This window comes from Hyperolius riggenbachi, chromosome 8 (assembly GCF_040937935.1).
Source record: "Hyperolius riggenbachi isolate aHypRig1 chromosome 8, aHypRig1.pri, whole genome shotgun sequence".
Taxonomy (NCBI): Eukaryota; Metazoa; Chordata; class Amphibia; order Anura; family Hyperoliidae; genus Hyperolius; species Hyperolius riggenbachi.
The window spans coordinates 23,818,485-23,837,279 of NC_090653.1; the positions used below are offsets into that span (position 1 = coordinate 23,818,485).

The following is an 18,795-nucleotide window of genomic DNA, read 5'->3' on the forward strand; positions in this document are numbered from 1 at the left end:
TGCTAGGAAAGTGTTTTATAGTTGGAATTTCTTATCAGTGAGGGTCACACTGTAGTCACTTCCTGTCTGAGTCAGGACTGAGTCAGCCACTTACATACCTGATATTTAACTCTTTCAGGCAGATAAAGAAGAAAAGGAACACAGCATAGTTATTAGTGTGCTAGGCACTGTACATACCCATGTCTATCTCATCATGTCACATGTCAGTTTGGGTATCCTTTAAGGTGCCCATTAACCGTACAATATTTAGCTCAGAAGCGATCACTCAATTAGATTTGCGCGATCGTAAGTAATCAGAAAGTAATTATCGATTTTTCCCGTAAATGGGTCAGTTAGTGCACCTTCTGTTTTCAGATACAATCATAAAATCAAATATTCCGATGGACCAAATTCTGTATTCCAATCAACCATAAAATCGTTTCACGCTAATTTTCTCCACATGCTGCGTGGTTTTCTGTACAATTCAATTGTAAAACTTTATGATCGAATGATCGCGTCTGAGGGAAATATTGTGCCGTTAATGAGCAGCTTTACACATCATATCCAGCGCCCCACAGTCTGGATAGTAGTCCCCGCCCCTTCATCCCCACAGAGAGGCGGGACTTACTTGAGTGATATGGACTCTCCACTCATTTTGCCGGAAGTCGGGTCCAGGAAGGCCAGTTTCAGGCAGCAGAGCGTAGGCGGTCCAACCTCATACTTAATCCCCACAATCTTCAAGCACTCTTGTTCCTGGGAATAAAGACAGCAGAAAGTGGATATCCTGTTGCAGAATAGTCTGCCCCCTTGTGGCTCTGCATTGCTGCTTGGAGGATAAATAGCAGGAAAGCAAAGCCACAAGGGGACAGACTTGGGCTTGAAAAGACATCACAGAAGACTGACTCAGCTATAATCATCCCAGGCAAAGCCTGGAGTGAAACAGAGAGCAGGGTAGGTGTTTACTGTCATGTTCCCATTGATATATATGGTAAAATACATGAGGGTGCTTCGTCTCTGGTTCTCTTTAAAGGACCACTGTCGCAAAAAAAATGTAAAATACATGTGTACACATACATACTCCCAGAATAAAATTATTTTTCTGCTACGTTGCTATTACTTACAGAATCTGACTGGTTTTGAACTAGTCCCACGTCCTCATGGGGGATTCTCAGCATTTACTTCATTCGTTACAAAAGGCCTCCCTGGAAAGGACCTATACAAAGATGTTTGCCGGTCTCCCTACCCTAAACCTCGTATTTACATTGATCCAGCATCGGCTCGCGCTGCCAGTGGCTAGGAATCTCTTTCCGCTATGCAGACCGCAAGAACTGTTGTCAGTTACCATGACAACATCCCACCCTACTTTAAATGTGCCGAGTGCTCTCCAACGTCATCTGGCGAAGGCAAAGACCCCAGAAAAGCGTAATGATGTTGGAGGCACAGAGGAGGTATGACCTGCCTACTCTGCTGAAAACCAGAAGTCCGGGTCACCAGGACGCTGACGGCTACAGCGCTGACTGAGAGGGGGTACCGCACCACTGGTAGATTAGATCCACTCCTATGAAAGTTGTTACATGCGATTTTGATCTTTGCTGAGCCTGTAAGTACATTACTTTGTTACATAGTTACATAGTTATTTGGATTGAAAAAAGACATACGTCCATCGAGTTCAACCAGAGAACAAAGTACAACACCAGCCTGCTCCCTCACATATCCCAGTTGATCCAGAGGAAGGCGAAAAACCCTTACAAGGCATGGTCCAATTAGCCCCAAAAGGGAAAAGATTCTTTCCCGACTCCAGATGGCAATCAGATAAAATCCCTGGATCAACATCATTAGGCATTACCTAGTAATTACCAGCGTGTCACAGCCGGCTGTGTTTAGCTCACTACTGTCAGTCTCGCCGCTCCCCCGCCTCCTGAATCGCTCCGGTCCCCGCCCACGTCCCTTCCCTCTCCGCTGATTGGAGGGAAGGGACGCGGGCGGGGACCGGAGCGATTCAGCAGGCGGGGGAGCAGCTGAGACTGACAGTAGTGAGCTAAACACAGCCGTGTAGCGCGGCTGTGATTTATGGGGTCTGACAGCGCGCAGGGGGGTCTTTAGAGGAAACTAACTAGCAACAGAGGCTGGGCTCTATAGACAGACCCAGCCTCTGTATATGGATTGCGATGGAAGAACCCCGCCTCGGGTTCTCTAACAAAAGCTTATATACAGGAATGTGCTGCCATCTTGTGGACTACTCTGGTACTACATGACAAATGACAAAGTCAAGGTAAGCCACTTGCAGCACATCACTATTTATTCTGCTTTTCAAAAGCCTTCACTTATTATTTTTTTTCCGCTAAGGAGGCATGCTGGGGCTTGTAGTGCCCTGCCCCTAAAGTCTGGGATTTCCCCGACATGCAGCAGGGAATGGTGGGAGCAGCTGGATAATCCTTACCCTGAGCTCCGCCTTGTTCCATGGCTGTTTCTGCAGATTCACGCTGTAGATTTTGGACTTGCGCACGGCTCGCACATACGCTTCGTGGCCTTGTTTGAAGTAGATTACCTGCATAAAACACAGAACAGACGGGTCAGCTCTGACTCTGAACACATAATTAGAGGACCTGTCACTAACACAGATCACACGTCACATGACACAAATCACACTAAGGCAGCCAAGAATGGCAGGTTCCATGCAGCCCTCACTACAGCAGAAGATGGAAGCAGCTCTTACCTGATCCCCCATCTGTGGGACAAAGGGAGAGCGGCGGGGAATGGTATCCAGGATCCACTGCGGCGGCATCCACTCCTCGCTCGGCTCCCCCTCCATGGACAGGAAGTCGTTCTGTTTCTAGAAGGGAAACAAGGGAAAATACTGAATGTTCCACCACAAATCTGCCCAGATTACCACAAGCATGTGTGACATGTGAAGTACTGTAACACCCAATAAAAACAAGAGCCCCGATAGTGTAATATGTACTGGTAAATGGTTACTAGATAGAATAAATATTAATACTTACAAACCAGGGTTACCATTAGGCAACCACTGTAAAGGCAGGTGGGGAGATTTTCCTGACCCCACTCAGGAATAAGAAGTCGCTCTCTGCAGATGAGAGAAAAAGAGGTGCCTGGCTCTTCTACTGACCACATATGCTATTGCTCCGTTGTTATTGCCTGATGAAGCGGCCGATCAAACCTGCGAAACGTGTTGCATATTTGGAGTTCATAAATAAAATATATTGACTGTCTTTACTACAGTCGTTGTGTGTCTACTTGGAGGAGGTAAGTCCACCACTACCTCCTCTATTTTTTTTTTAAGCTCATTTAGCTTCCTTTTATCCTTTTGGCGCCTCTGTTCTCCTGCATAATACTGTAACATTCAGTACAAGTGATTGCAATGTTAGGATGATGGCCAGAGCTGATTTTAGGGCCAGTTCAGCGGCGCAGCCAGCGTCCGTCCACCTTGTTTAGTGCTGGGATCCACCCCATACCGCACTGAGGTGAATGGAAGTGTTCATCTCATTGCGTCTACCATCAATTTCCAGCAATTGCGTCAGCACCACGGTCAGTCAAATTTACAGAGACACTGTGTGTAGCATCTAGTGTCATCCCCATTTGCGGATCCGTATATATCTCTGGGTGCTTAAAACGCAACACGATGAGGGAATGATAACCGCTTTTTACTCGGTAGCAGAAAATCTTTTAGCATCAGTAAAATAAGATGCCGACAGCCCTCTGAATCAGCCCTTATCTGTGTGAAAATGACAACAATAGGCCTGAGGGAGGAACTCTATGAAAGAACAATGACTGTGTGTACTAATATTGTATTAGGGGGGAGGGGCAATGTCTGCTCACTTAGACAGACATCTGCTGGAGGCCTGTTACATCCACTTATCTGTGCTTATTGCCTGGACTGACTACAAAGAATTGCACATTAGGAATGGTTATATCAGGTCATTAAAACAGTCAAGTCTATTAGGATGCGGCTTGAAGATGTGGGTGGGGCTTAGGCAGGCAGTAGGATAAAGCCTAGGTATGAGGGTGGGGCCTGGACAGGCAGTAGGATACAGCCTAGGTATGAGGGTGGGGCTTGGACAGGCAGTAGGATACAGCATGTGTATGAGGGTGGAGCTTATACAGGCAGTTGGATACAATCTGTGGATGTGGGTGGGGTTTGAACAGGCAGTAGGATACAGCCTGTGGACGAGGGCGGGGCTTGAACAAGCAGTAGGATAAAGCCCACAGATGAGGGCTATATCTGAGGGTGGGGTCTGGACAGGCAGTAGGATGACACCTATGCATGAGGGCAGGCAGTAAGATATAGCATGTGGATAAAGGCGGTGCTTGGACAGCCAGTAGTATGCCGCCTCTGAATGAGGGCAAGGCTTGGACAGCCAGTAGTATGCCGCCTGTGAATGAGGGCAAGGCTTGGACAGCCAGTAGTATGCCGCCTGTGAATGAGGGCGAGGCTTGGACAGCCAGTAGGATGACATCTATGCAGGAGGGCAAGGCTTGGACAGCCAGTAGGATGACACCTATGCATGAGGGCAGGCAGTAAAATATAACATGTGAATTAAGGCGGTGCTTGGACAGCCAGTAGTATGCCGCCTCTGAATGAGCGTGGGGCTTAGACAGGTAGTGAGACGCAGCCTATGGATGAGGGCGAGGCTTGGAAAGGCAGTAGGAAGTAGCCTGTGCATGAAGGCGGAGCTTGGACAGGCAGTAGGATGTAGCCTAGGTATGAGCGCAGGGCTGAGACAGGCAGTAGGATGCAGCCTAAGTATGAGGGCGGGGATGAGACAGGCAGTAGGATGCAGCATAGGTATGAGCGCGGGGCTTGGACAGGAAGTAGGATGCAGCCTAGGTATGAGCATGGGGCTGAGACAGCCAGTAGGATGCAGCCTAGGTATGAGGGCGGGGCTGAGACAGGCAGTAGGATGCAGCCTAGGTATGAGCGCAGGGCTGAGACAGGCAGTAGGATGCAGCCTAGGTATGAGCGCGGGGCTGAGACAGGCAGTAGGATGCAGCCTAGGTATGAGCGCGAGGCTTGGACAGGCAGTAGGATGCAGCCTAGGTATGAGCACAGGGATGAGACAGGCAGTAGGATGCAGCCTAGGTATGAGCGCGAGGCTGAGACAGGCAGTAGGATGCAGCCAAGGTATGAGCACGGGGCTGAGACAGGCAGTAGGATGCAGCCTAGGTATGAGCGCGGGGCTGAGACAGGCAGTAGGGATGCAGCCTAGGCATAAGCATGGGGCTGAGACTGGCAGTAGGATGCAGCCTAGTTATGAGCGCGGGGCTGAGACGGGCAGTAGGATGCAGCCTAGGAATGAACGCGGGGCTGAGACAGGCAGTAGGATGCAGCCTAGGTATGAGCGCAGGGCTGAGACAGGCAGTAGGATGCAGCCTAGGTATGAGCGAGGGGCTGAGACAGGCAGTAGGATGCAGCCTAGGTATGAGCGCGGGGCTGAGACAGGCAGTAGGGATGCAGCCTAAGTATGAGCGCGGGGCTGAGACAGGCAGTAGGGATGCAGCCTAGGTATGAGCGCAGGGCTGAGACAGGCAGTAGGATGCAGCCTAGGTATGAGCGAGGGGCTGAGACAGGCAGTAGGATGCAGCCTAGGTATGAGCGCGGGGCTGAGACAGGCAGTAGGGATGCAGCCTAAGTATGAGCGCGGGGCTGAGACAGGCAGTAGGGATGCAGCCTAGGTATGAGCGCGGGGCTGAGACAGGCAGTAGGATGCAGCCTAGGTACGAGCGAGGGGCTGAGACAGGCAGTACGATGCAGCCTAGGAATGAACGCGGGGCTGAGACAGGCAGTAGGATGCAGCCTAGGTATGAGCGCAGGGCTGAGACAGGCAGTAGGATGCAGCCTAGGTATGAGTGCGGGGCTGAGACAGGCTGTAGGATGCAGCCTAGGTATGAGCGCGGGGCTAAGACAGGCAGTAGGATGCAGCCTAGGTATGAGGGCGGGGCTTGGACAGCCAGTAGGATGCAGCCTAGGTATGAGGGCGGGGATGAGACAGGCAGTAGGATGCAGCCTAGGTATGAGCGAGGGGCTGAGACAGGCAGTAGGATGCAGCCTAGGAATGAGGGCGGGGCTGAGGCAGGCAGTAGGATACAGCCTAGGTATGAGGGCGGGGATGAGACAGGCAGTAGGATGCAGCCTAGGTATGAGCGAAGGGCTGAGACAGGCAGTAGGATGCAGCCTAGGTATGAGCGAGGGGCTGAGACAGGCAGTAGGATGCAGCCTAGGTATGAGCGCGGGGCTGAGACAGGCAGTAGGATGCAGGCTAGGTATGAGCACGGGGCTGAGACAGGCTGTATAGATGCAGCCTAGGTAGGAGCGCGGGGCTGAGACAGGCAGTAGGATGCAGCCTAGGTATGAGCACGGGGCTGAGACAGGCTGTAAGATGAAGCCTAGGTATAAGCGCAGGGCTGAGGCAGGCAGTAGGATACAGCCTAGGTATGAGGGCGGGGCTGAGACAGGCAGTAGGATGCAGCCTAGGTATAAGCGCGGGGCTGAGGCAGGCAGTAGGATACAGCCTAGGTATGAGGGCGGGGCTGAGACAGGCAGTAGGATGCAGCCTAGGTATGAGCACGGGGCTGAGACAGGCTGTATAGATGCAGCCTAGGTAGGAGCGCAGGGCTGAGACAGGCAGTAGGATGCAGCCTAGGTATGAGGGCGGGGATGAGACAGGCAGTAGGATACAGCCTAGGTATGAGCGCAGGGCTGAGACAGGCAGTAGGATGCAGCCTAGGTATGAGCGCGGGGCTGAGGCAGGCAGTAGGATACAGCCTAGGTATGAGGGCGGGGATGAGACAGGCAGTAGGATGCAGCCTAGGTATGAGGGCGGGGCTGAGACAGGCAGTAGGATGCAGCCTAGGTATGAGCGAGGGGCTGAGACAGGCAGTAGGATGCAGCCTAGGTATGAGCGAGGGGCTGAGACAGGCAGTAGGATGCAGCCTAGGTATGAGCACGGGGCTGAGACAGGCTGTATAGATGCAGCCTAGGTAGGAGCGCAGGGCTGAGACAGGCAGTAGGATGCAGCCTAGGTATGAGCGCAGGGCTGAGGCAGGCAGTAGGATACAGCCTAGGTATGAGGGCGGGGATGAGACAGGCAGTAGGATACAGCCTAGGTATGAGCGCAGGGCTGAGACAGGCAGTAGGATGCAGCCTAGGTATGAGGGGGGGGGATGAGACAGGCAGTAGGATGCAGCCTAGGTATGAGCGCGGGGCTGAGGCAGGCAGTAGGATACAGCCTAGGTATGAGGGCGGGGATGAGACAGGCAGTAGGATGCAGCCTAGGTATGAGGGCGGGGCTGAGACAGGAAGTAGGATGCAGCCTAGGTATGAGCACGGGGCTGAGACAGGCTGTATAGATGCAGCCTAGGTATGAGCACGGGGCTGAGACAGGCTGTATAGATGCAGCCTAGGTATGAGGGCGGGGCTGAGAAAGGCAGTAGGATGCAGCCTAGGTATGAGGGAAGGGCTGAGACAGGCAGTAGGATGCAGCCTAGGTATGAGCGAGGGGCTGAGACAGGCAGTAGGATGCAGCCTAGGTACGAGCGAGGGGCTGAGACAGGCAGTAGGATGCAGCCTAGGTATGAGCGCGGGGCTGAGACAGACAGTAGGATGCAGCCTAGGTATGAGCGCGGGGATGAGACAGGCAGTAGGATGCAGGCTAGGTATGAGCGCGGGGTTGAGACAGCAAGTAGGATGCAGCCTAGGTATGAGCACGGGGCTGAGACAGGCTGTATAGATGCAGCCTAGGTAGGAGCGCAGGGCTGAGACAGGCAGTAGGATGCAGCCTAGGTAGGAGCGCAGGGCTGAGACAGGCAGTAGGATGCAGCCTAGGTATGAGCGCAGGGCTGAGACAGGCAGTAGGATGCAGCCTAGGTATGAGCGCGGGGCTGAGGCAGGCAGTAGGATACAGCCTAGGTATGAGGGCGGGGATGAGACAGGCAGTAGGATGCAGCCTAGGTATGAGCGCGGGGCTGAGACAGGCAGTAGGATGCAGCCTAGGTATGAGCACGGGGCTGAGACAGGCTGTATAGATGCAGCCTAGGTATGAGCGCGGGGCTGAGACAGGCAGTAGGATGCAGCCTAGGTATGAGCGCGGGGCTGAGACAGGCAGTAGGATGCAGCCTAGGTATGAGCACGGGGCTGAGACAGGCAGTAGGATGCAGCCTGTGGATGAGCGCGGGGCTGAGACAGGCAGTAGGATACAGCCTAGGTATGAGCGCGGGGCTGAGGCAGGCAGTAGGATGCAGCCTAGGTATGAGCGCGGGGCTGAGACAGGCAGTAGGATGCAGCCTAGGTATGAGCACGGGGCTGAGACAGGCTGTATAGATGCAGCCTAGGTATGAGCGCGGGGCTGAGACAGGCAGTAGGATGCAGCCTAGGTATGAGCGCGGGGCTGAGACAGGCAGTAGGATGCAGCCTAGGTATGAGCACGGGGCTGAGACAGGCAGTAGGATGCAGCCTGTGGATGAGCGCGGGGCTGAGACAGGCAGTAGGATACAGCCTAGGTATGAGCGCGGGGCTGAGGCAGGCAGTAGGATGCAGCCTAGGTATGAGCACGGGGCTGAGACAGGCAGTAGGATGCAGCCTGTGGATGAGCGCGGGGCTTGGACAGGCAGTAGGATGCAGCTCACAGATGAGGGGGCGATGCTTGGAAAGGCAGTAGAAAGTAGCCTGTGGATGAAGGCGGGGCTTGGACAGCCAGTAGTATGCAGCCTGTGAATAAGGGCGTGGTTTGGAAAGCCAGTAGTATGCAGCCTTTGGGTGAGGGCGGGGCCTGGACAAGGATGTCACAAAAGAGGACCCAAAACCGCACAAGTCATGTTATAGTCATAAGGAAGAATTATAAACCGATAGTAATGGAAATAACATGAACACATCACCCCCTCGCTCTCCCCACCCTCACAGACCCCTTTCCTCCTCCCATGCTTCACTCTTTCTATACAGACCTTTTTGCGGGTCTGTTTGCGTTTCCTCTCCTTGTCGTCCTCTTTCGCGTTCTCCTCCTCGGAGCTGCTGCACATCTTCCTCGTCGTCTGTCGTGTTTGTCTCTTCGGAGGCTGGAGGTTTATTCCGGCATCGGCCGTCCAGTCTGAGTATTCGCTGGTTGAGTCGCTGGAAGAGGAAATCGCTGTCAGAGGCAGAAGTGCAACAGAAAACTCCTAATACAGCCCCATATGCAGCTAACAGGCTGACACTGTTACCGTGTGCATTATGCGGTAACATACGCTGCTACCCGGCTGGCACTCTTACCGTGTGCATTATGCGGTAACATACGCTGCTACCCGGCTGGCACTGTTACCGTGTGCATTATGCGGTAACATACGCTGCTACCCGGCTGACACTGTTACCGTGTGCATTATGCGGTAACATACGCTGCTACCCGGCTGGCACTGTTACCGTGTGCATTATGCGGTAACATACGCTGCTACCCGGCTGGCACTGTTACCGTGTGCATTATGCGGTAACATACGCTGCTACCCGGCTGGCACTGTTACCGTGTGCATTATGCGGTAACACACTGCGTGGGATACTTAACTTTGTTGGGTCACAGCACACAGCATGCACTCTGAATGTCGCATAGACTCTTTATTGCAGTGCGACTGTCTAAGTTACAATGCCTCGGTTACATCGCACAGCAACACCACACTGTGAACTCAGCCTTAAAGCAGGATCGTCAGGCATAAAATCAAATTCCATTTAACTATTGCGTTTATTATGTAGTTTACATGCAGTCTGCATTGCAAGCATTCCAATATAATCATAAATGTTTCTGCTGTAGTGAATCTTATCTCAGTCAGCCTGGTACATTGCCAGGGAGAGGGAAACGTGTTATCTCTCCTCCCACATTCCTTCTCCTTACTGATTGGCTGAGGGCAGTTCAGTGTGACAGGCTAAAGGTTCGTATGCATGTGCGATAAAGATCATTGGAAACGAACGATTCACGACGTGTGAACAATATTTAAATTAGATGGGATTTATCGGCCGTAACGAATGACTGTGTACAGATGAGAACGAATTCTACAAAAAAAAAAGGAACGACGAACGATAGTATATGCGTGCGCAAAAGGAAGTGACATCAGAAACAAATCGGCCGACTCCGTACACACATAAAGATAATATTTAATAGCCAATTGTTATTTTAGTTGTAAAATATTTATAGTAGTGGGAGGTACGTTATTTAACGTTCGGTCAGCGGAAACGTGTCATAAGAAATAACCGATAACGCAATACAGGTGCATCAATCAATCGAATCAATACATTAACTGCGATCGTTATAGGCCTTTATTCAAAACAAAGCAAAGAAACGTCCGGATTTTTGAGCATGCGTACTACATCGCAGATCTTTTTTATCGCACGATCTCAGTACACATTATAACGATCGACCGATTATCGTGTGAAAAAATCCGCCGGGTTGGATCGGTTGAATTGCCCGATAAGGATCGTTATCGTTCACTAGAACGATCGTGCGTGTTTTTTTCATGCACGATTATCGTTCCAATTATCGGTATCGCCTGTTTTTGAACGATCTTTATCAGACGTGTGTACTCAGCATTAAGCTGAGAAGGGAAACAAACATCACCCCTCTGCAAAAGCTGCTGAAATACGATCTATGCTGTGCTCACATGTGTTTGCAAAGCAAGCTAGATATGACAGTGCAGTTTCTAGGAGGGGGAAGTAAGAGAAGAAATGACATTAGGATTGGCTTCCATCAGGGGCAGATGGAAAATGGCTTGAACAGTTTTCTCTTTATTTAACTAACTGAGCAGAAAAAAAGTTGGGGGCCGTACCTGGAGGAGCTCTCCGTCTGCCATGGCGGAGCTGTTTCATTGCCTGACGCCTCACTGGACACTCGCGATTCCTCATCCTAAAATTATAATTTAGCATTTGTAGAGGATGGTGAATACATATGTTCAAACAAAAAAAAATACAGAAGATAAAATTCACAACAACAAATTCCCCAGAGCAACTAAACACAATCTCCTGTGGAGAACTTTGGTCTAGATCTACAGAATCTCCTCCAGAGTGGTTCTGTATAATACAAACTCCTCTGGGGCGGATCTACACACACTCCTCTGGGGCGCATCTACACACACTCCTCTGGGGCGCATCTACACACACTCCTCTGGGGCGCATCTACACACACTCCTCTGGGGCGCATCTACACACACTCCTCTGGGGCGCATCTACACACACTCCTCTGGGGCGCATCTACACACACTCCTCTGGGGCGCATCTACACACACTCCTCTGGGGCGCATCTACACACACTCCTCTGGGGCGCATCTACACACACTCCTCTGGGGCGCATCTACACACACTCCTCTGGGGCGCATCTACACACACTCCTCTGGGGCGCATCTACACACACTCCTCTGGGGCGCATCTACACACACTCCTCTTGGGCGCATCTACACACACTCCTCTGGGGCGCATCTACACACACTCCTCTGGGGCGCATCTACACACACTCCTCTGGGGCGCATCTACACACACTCCTCTGGGGCGCATCTACACACACTCCTCTGGGGCGCATCTACACACACTCCTCTGGGGCGCATCTACACACACTCCTCTGGGGCGCATCTACACACACTCCTCTGGGGCGCATCTACACACACTCCTCTGGGGCGCATCTACACACACTCCTCTGGGGCGCATCTACACACACTCCTCTGGGGCGCATCTACACACACTCCTCTGGGGCGCATCTACACACACTCCTCTGGGGCGCATCTACACACACTCCTCTGGGGCGCATCTACACACACTCCTCTGGGGCGCATCTACACACACTCCTCTGGGGCGCATCTACACACACTCCTCTGGGGCGCATCTACACACACTCCTCTGGGGCGCATCTACACACACTCCTCTGGGGCGCATCTACACACACTCCTCTGGGGCGCATCTACACACACTCCTCTGGGGCGCATCTACACACACTCCTCTGGGGCGCATCTACACACACTCCTCTGGGGCGGATCTACACACACTCCTCTGGGGCGGATCTAAAGAGTGATTCCTGACAGCAGGACTGACAATGGCCTCAGTGTCACACCTCAGAAGAGCTCTGTGAATCCTCCCGATTGGTGCTGGGAGCGCTGGCCTGTGAATCGCGTTCTATATTGGAGCGGGTCTGGTAGGCATGTTGACGCTTCTTCTGGATCTTGCGGAGAGCTCGTCCGCTGCAAGCCTGATAATCATTCTGCAGAGAGAGACACACAAATGATCTCACAGACACAAGCCATAGATGGAGAGACCGTTACTGGCGCTAGGAAGGATGGACGGACATTCTTACCCTCTGCATGGGATGGGACGGCTTCCTCTTCTTTTCAGTGGTGTAGAGTAAGACCTCCATGTCCCCCTTGGCCGTCCTGCACTCCTCCAGGACCCTGCAGGGAGACAAAATCCTCCATCAAAAACTTAGAAAGAAAAACAGCTAAATTACAACGGTTCTCCAATTCGGACTTCTGGCTGTAAACATCCAGTCCAGCCACAGTAAGATGATGGGGGATTAACGATAATGAGAGATTAAAAGAGACTATGTAACAAAATTTTGAGCCTTATTTCTTTTATCCTATAAGTTCCTATACCCGTTCTGATGTACTCTGGCATACTGCAGCCTTTCCTAGTTGCACTGTCTCTAATAAATCTTATCTTCTTTCCTCTGTCGGCTCTGTCGGGCTGAGGCTGGAATGTGTGGAATGTGCAGCACTGCTTGTGATAGGCATAAGCTTTACACACCCTCTCCAAGCTCTCCTCTCAGCCTATCACACTCTGGTTAGCAGCCATGTCTTTTGTTTGTAAACACAGCCTAAAACTGACAATTACAAGCCAGGATTGCAGCAGGGAGTGGCAGAAACAGCACAGAGGGGCCCAGGAGAACATAATGAATAGAATGGTATGCTTTTTATTGTAAGAATTTTAGAGTACAGATTCTCTTTAAACAAATACAGTGCAGATTAAATTCACTGCAATGGTTTCTCCACTGCCTCGTTTTGAAGTGCACCTGAAGTGAAAAACGTATGAGATAATGAACTGGATGTATAGTATGGATGGTAAATAGAAAATTAGTAGTATACAAAAGATTCTCATTTTTATAGCTTTATTTTTAGGACTGCTTCAGACTGTCACGGCTGCAGTTTAGAATCAACACTCTGCCTTCTTAAAGAGACACTGAAGCGAAAAAAAAAATTATGATATAATGAATTAGTTGTGTAATACGGATAATTACTAGAATTTTAGTAGCAAAAGAAAATATTCTCATATTTTTATTTTCAGCAATACAGTGTTTTTTATAACATTGCATCATTCTCTAATATTTGCAGTTTAGACACTACTCAGCATTCTAAATGGGTTCAAAAGTTCACTAGCCTGCTCTGGAAAATCTTACCTGCAGAGGGAAAAAAAGATGTCTTTTAAAGCTTATTATCTCAAGTGTCTGGCAGAGTTCTCTGCGACTTTGAAAGTCGTGGAGCTCAATGGCTATTTTGCATAGATAACAACTGGAGTTTCTTAGCTCTTCCCTTACTGGAAACAATATTAGACTTAAGTCTTTGCTGCTAATGTTTTTTTCTTAGCTGTACTACACATACAAATCATTAGATCATAATATTTTATTTGCTTCAGTGTCTCTGTAAAGGACACCTGAACTGAGAGGTATATGGAGGCTGCCATATTTATTTCCTTTTAAACAATACCAGTTGCCTGGCTGTTCTGCTGATCTATTTGGCAGTGGTAATCTGCACACCAGAAACAAGCATGTAACTAATCCAGTCAGACTTCAGTCAGAAACACCTGATCTGCATGCTTGGTCAGGGTCTATGGCTACAAGTATTATGCCGGGCATACACGGGTCGATCCGGCGGCCAATTAGTTCGTCTGCACGGATCGATTCCCGCTCGTCCCCGCCGGCGCTCCTTATCAGCCGCTCGATTCGCTATTGTCCTCCAGCGGGGATCGAGCGGGGAATCTATCCGGCAGGTCATCGGACCTGTCGGATATTATCAATCGAGCCATCAGCGGCACGATTGATTAGGATACAAGTTGCCGTGTATGCCCAGCATTAGAGGCAGATGATCAGCAGGGCAGCCAGGCAACCGGTATTGTTTTAAAGTAAATAAATATGGCAGCCTCCATATCTCTCTCACAACAGTAGTCCTTTACAATGCATACTACATGCACCATAACTGATTCTCATCACTTCTGCAAGCCCAGAGATTTTTTTCTTTTACGGAATTTATATAGGTTTACATAAAATGTAGAGTTATTATAAATGGCCTCGCAATCTTACTCTGCAGCCAGCTAGGACAATTTACAGCTGGCCCCCAAATGTTCAAACCCTAAATCTTCCTGCAAGCAAGGCATCAGCTGCCAGCATATAACCAGGGTGACATGTCCGGCCATGCTGCCCTCGTGGATCAGAAGAGGACGGACCGTTACAGGGGAGCCCTGCAGAATGCTGTCTATACAGAGGATGCCTTCATATCAATTAAAGGACACCTGATGTGAGAAAAAAGCTAGATACTAACCTCAGTAGAAGGAAGCCTCTGGGAGGTCCTGGATCCTCATATAGACCACCGTTCCAACACAGGACCCCCATACCTATGCAACTGAGCATAAAAAAGTGCTCATGCATGGAGAAAACAAGCTGTGCATAAGCAGTTTCGTTCTACAGGGCATGTGCAAACCTTACTCGCACATGCTCACTCTGTACGCGCTAGTCCACGACGGGATCAAGGCCAGCAGATGAAGGGGAACTTTGCACTGAATCGGTGGGGTGTTGAGGGATCTGGGAAGCTTCTGGACCCTCCACAGGCTGCCAACTAAAAGGTAAATATCTAACTCTCCCCCTCTCCCTATTTCAGGTGTGCTTTAGACTGGCAGTTATGGCAGGTTCACTTACAGGTTAGTACAGAGTGAGATAAGGAATCTCAGTATCCTCATCCTCCGGTAACTGGTTCACTGCCTTTTCCCAGTGTCCTCATTCTCCTGCTTCAATAATTGGTTCACTGCCTCTCCCCAGTATCATCCTCCTGCTTCAGTAATTAGTTCACTGCCTCTCCCCAGTATCATCCTCCTGCTTCAGTAACTGGTTCACTGCCTATACCCAGATTATGCAATTAGAATTTCTATCTTAATCGTCATTTAAAAAGAAAAATGCCAGCATGTGTATCTACAGGGCAAAAGCGGGTTTGGATTCATGAACAGTGAAAAATTATCATGACTTTCTAATTAGCTTCACATTAGAAAATAATGTTGGGGATATCAAATCACTGATTAATGAACACAGCTGTTAGTTATGTGGATCAGATGCTGATAAAATGTGCTAATCCTAACTGCTTCCTCCTAGGTGAGGCTAATACCAACGCCTTTCTCCTGTGCGGTGTTAATGAGCTAATCCTAACTGCTTTCTCCTAGGTGGGGCTAATCCCAACGCCTTGCTCCTGGGTGGGGCGAATCCCAACGCCTTCCTCCTAGGTGGGGGCTAATCCCAACGCCTTCCTCCTGGGTGGGGCTAATGAGCCTATTAGAAGACTTTCACTAATAGGCGTATTATGACGTTTCAGACAAGCCCAGTCAGGTAGATAACTAAACTGAGCCGTTATGTAGATTTGGTCTGATCCAGGCTGGACTGTACCATTTGCTGAGGTTTCCCAGCATGCCTCACCTGCTGACACCATGCTGCAGCTCGTTCACCACCACTCGTCTGCTCCATGCCATCAGGTCCCGCTCGGTGGCCATCTGGCTGCGGGGGGCGTTGTGATGCATTTGACGAACACCTTCAATCTGCCCGCTGCGTCGGAGGCCGACATTCGGTGGGGACGACAAGTCAAAGCTCTGACTCCGCATAACTACGAGACACAACGATGAGATGGGTGAGAGAGTTGTTGAGGGGGAAACCGTATCATGCAGCGACAATGACCTCTAGTGGCCAAAAATCAAAATACAACCAAAGCATTTCTAAAAAGAACTCTGTTTATCTACCTTTAGTTTAGATAATCAGTGGTTAAAAACTGACAAAAACACCAAACAGTGGGCGGCGCCCAAAATTATCGACTTAAAAACCATTAAAATATAAACGTTGGCTTATGTCCTCAGTGACTTTGGACAGAGTAATTATTTTTATAAGAACAGTATGAACACATCTGTCCAGAGAGGAGCTTCCAGATGTATTTAGTGACAGGTGCACTTTGATCCAGTTTCCTAGCAGCTCGAGCTGCGCCCAACAACACACAGCAAGACAATCCCTTAAAGGGCAACTCCAACCAATGCTGTTCTATTTATCTGATGCCAACATGTGGATGCTGCAGTTACAGAAATCAGGGAATCTCTTAAGCTGCCCATATATCTAACAATGTATGGGCAGATTGACGATCAGACAGATCTCTTTCTTATTGAACTTGATCAAAGAGAGATCTGTTGGCTGCCCATACACCACGGACTGGTTCCCGACAGATTTCAGCATAAAATTATCAGGAATCGGCCTAGCGCCACCGCCTGCCTGCTCCCAAGGGAAAAAAAAGTCTACGCGCCCGGTGAAAAATCTCACCTGTCCCACTGGCGCAACTCCCGGCCTCCTGCACTGTCACCCCAATACCGGCAGTGCTGTACAGCCCTCGCAATAATGGTGGTGACATTGGTAGACACCAGGAGTCATGCCAGCGGGACAGGTGAGAATTTTGAAAGCACAGGCACTGGAGGGAGGCGCGGGACGAGGGGGGGGGGGGACCGATGACATTTTACACTAAGTGGGGCCTTCAGGCAGGCAGCGTTGCTAGGCCGATTCCTGGTAGATTCATGCTGCTATCAGGAACCCGTCTGGGCAGGTAACAGATTGTGTGTGTACAGTGCGTGTGCACAGAGTGTGAACGTGTACGTGTGTGTGTGTGTGTGTTTGCGTGGGGGGGGGGGGGGGGGGGGGGGGAGCAGGACATCTGGGATGACGGCCACCAGAGATAGGTCTTTGCCATATCGAAACCCTGTTACTGACGTGCACCCAATCGAGCACTTTCAATCGAGATTTCTAGCATGTCCAACTTACGTATGTGACCGATTTCAGCCCATAATTGATTGAATCATCAATGGGGTGGACATGTGGCAACTGATTTTCATCCGATTTGATGATCGCTGGCTGCATGGCCACCTTTAGGCCAGCTTAATAAAGGAGATCTATGGACTTTGCTAATAATGAAATGTTTCATCAGCCTCATCCCAGAGAGGGAACACTCACAGGCGACTCCAGGACCGGCTCTGTTCATTGGAGGGTTATCCACAGGCTCCGCCTCTTCCGTGTGCTGCTGGTCCTGCTCCCTCTGCAGCTCTCTGATCCTCCCGTCCAGAATGCTCTCCTCCTGGCTGTCAGTCTGCTGGCCGATCACTTGTTCCACCACATCTCCATTCCCTGGCAGAGAGAGACCAGGAAACACTGAGCATCTGCAGTCCAAGAGAAACCAATACTAATGGGGGAGGGGGGGCCTAGACCCTCATAGGTTACCCGAGAGTTAAGCAAACCGCACCCCTACAGGAGAAACCATTACTAACAGAAGTCACTAGACTCCACCCCCTACCCTCCGGGAGAAACCATTACTAACAAGAGTCACTAGACTCCACCCCTTACCCTCCAGGAGAAACCATTACTAACAAGAGTCACTAGACTCTGCCCCCTACCCTCCAGGAGAAACCATTACTAACAAGAGTCACTAGACTCCACCCCTTACCCTCCAGGAGAAACCATTACTAACAAGAGTCACTAGACTCCGCCCCCTACCCTCTAGGAGAAACCATTACTAACAAGAGTCACTAGACTCCGCCCCCTACCCTCCAGGAGAAACCATTACTAACAAGAGTCACTAGACTCCACCCCTTACCCTCCAGGAGAAACCATTACTAACAAGAGTCACTAGACTCCGCCCCCTACCCTCCAGGAGAAACCATTACTAACAAGAGTCACTAGACTCCGCCCCCTACCCTCCAGGAGAAACCATTGCTAACAAGAGTCACTAGACTCTACCCTCTAGGAGAGACCATTACTAACAGTTAACAGGAGTCACTAGAGCCCAACACACACACACACACACACACACACACACACACACACACACACACACACACACACACACACACACACACACACACACCACACACACTACACACACACACACACACACACACACATTACACACACACACACACACACAGGCAAAACCATTTCTAACAGTAGTCACTAGACCCCAACCCCTAGCCTCCAGGAGAAGCCATTACTCACAGGGGTCACCAGATCCCAACCCCTTAACCTACAGGCGAAACCATTACTCACAGGGGTCACTAGACACCAGCCCCCTACCCGCCAAGAGAAACCATTACTAGCATAAGTCACTAGACCCCACCCCCCTACCGTCCAGGAGAAACCATTACTCACAGGGGTCACTAGAACCCAACCCCCTACACTCCAGGAGAAGCCATTACTAGGAGGGCTAACTGGATTGTACCATCAGCACATCAGAACATTGCTTAAAGGGTCACCATACGGCAGAGCAAGCATAACATACAGTAAAGACCGTGGGGAAGGAAGGGACAGATAGCTGGAGATGTGGGAGTGGAAAGGACAGATAGGGAAACCGATAAAAGACAGAAAAGGGATAAGAGAGCAAGAGAGTCATATAGGAGTTACTGCCAAAGAAAAACACAGATGATGAGAAAGAGAAGGATGTGCAAGGACCAGGGATTTGGCCATAAACAAGGAGGAAAGGGGTGTCTAACAACACATGGATAGAACAGGAGGCACAATACCATTGGATACATAT

General features: G+C 50.3%; 1 protein-coding gene across 1 annotated transcript in view; it reads right to left on the reverse strand.

The window, feature by feature from the left end:
- BRWD3 (bromodomain and WD repeat domain containing 3) overlaps window positions 1–18,795 on the reverse strand; it is a gene marked incomplete at its 5' end in the record, with an annotated part of 114,466 nt that overhangs the window by 46,257 nt on the left and 49,414 nt on the right. Inside the window, 10 exons of the mRNA XM_068250065.1 lie at window positions 608–732; window positions 2,420–2,527; window positions 2,696–2,812; window positions 8,935–9,100; window positions 10,777–10,853; window positions 12,048–12,194; window positions 12,288–12,381; window positions 15,660–15,843; window positions 17,223–17,393; window positions 18,782–18,795. The exon at window positions 18,782–18,795 is cut by the window's right edge and continues 212 nt beyond it. Of these exons, the coding sequence (XP_068106166.1) occupies window positions 608–732; window positions 2,420–2,527; window positions 2,696–2,812; window positions 8,935–9,100; window positions 10,777–10,853; window positions 12,048–12,194; window positions 12,288–12,381; window positions 15,660–15,843; window positions 17,223–17,393; window positions 18,782–18,795 (1,203 nt within the window). The remainder of the gene's footprint in view (window positions 1–607; window positions 733–2,419; window positions 2,528–2,695; window positions 2,813–8,934; window positions 9,101–10,776; window positions 10,854–12,047; window positions 12,195–12,287; window positions 12,382–15,659; window positions 15,844–17,222; window positions 17,394–18,781) is intronic.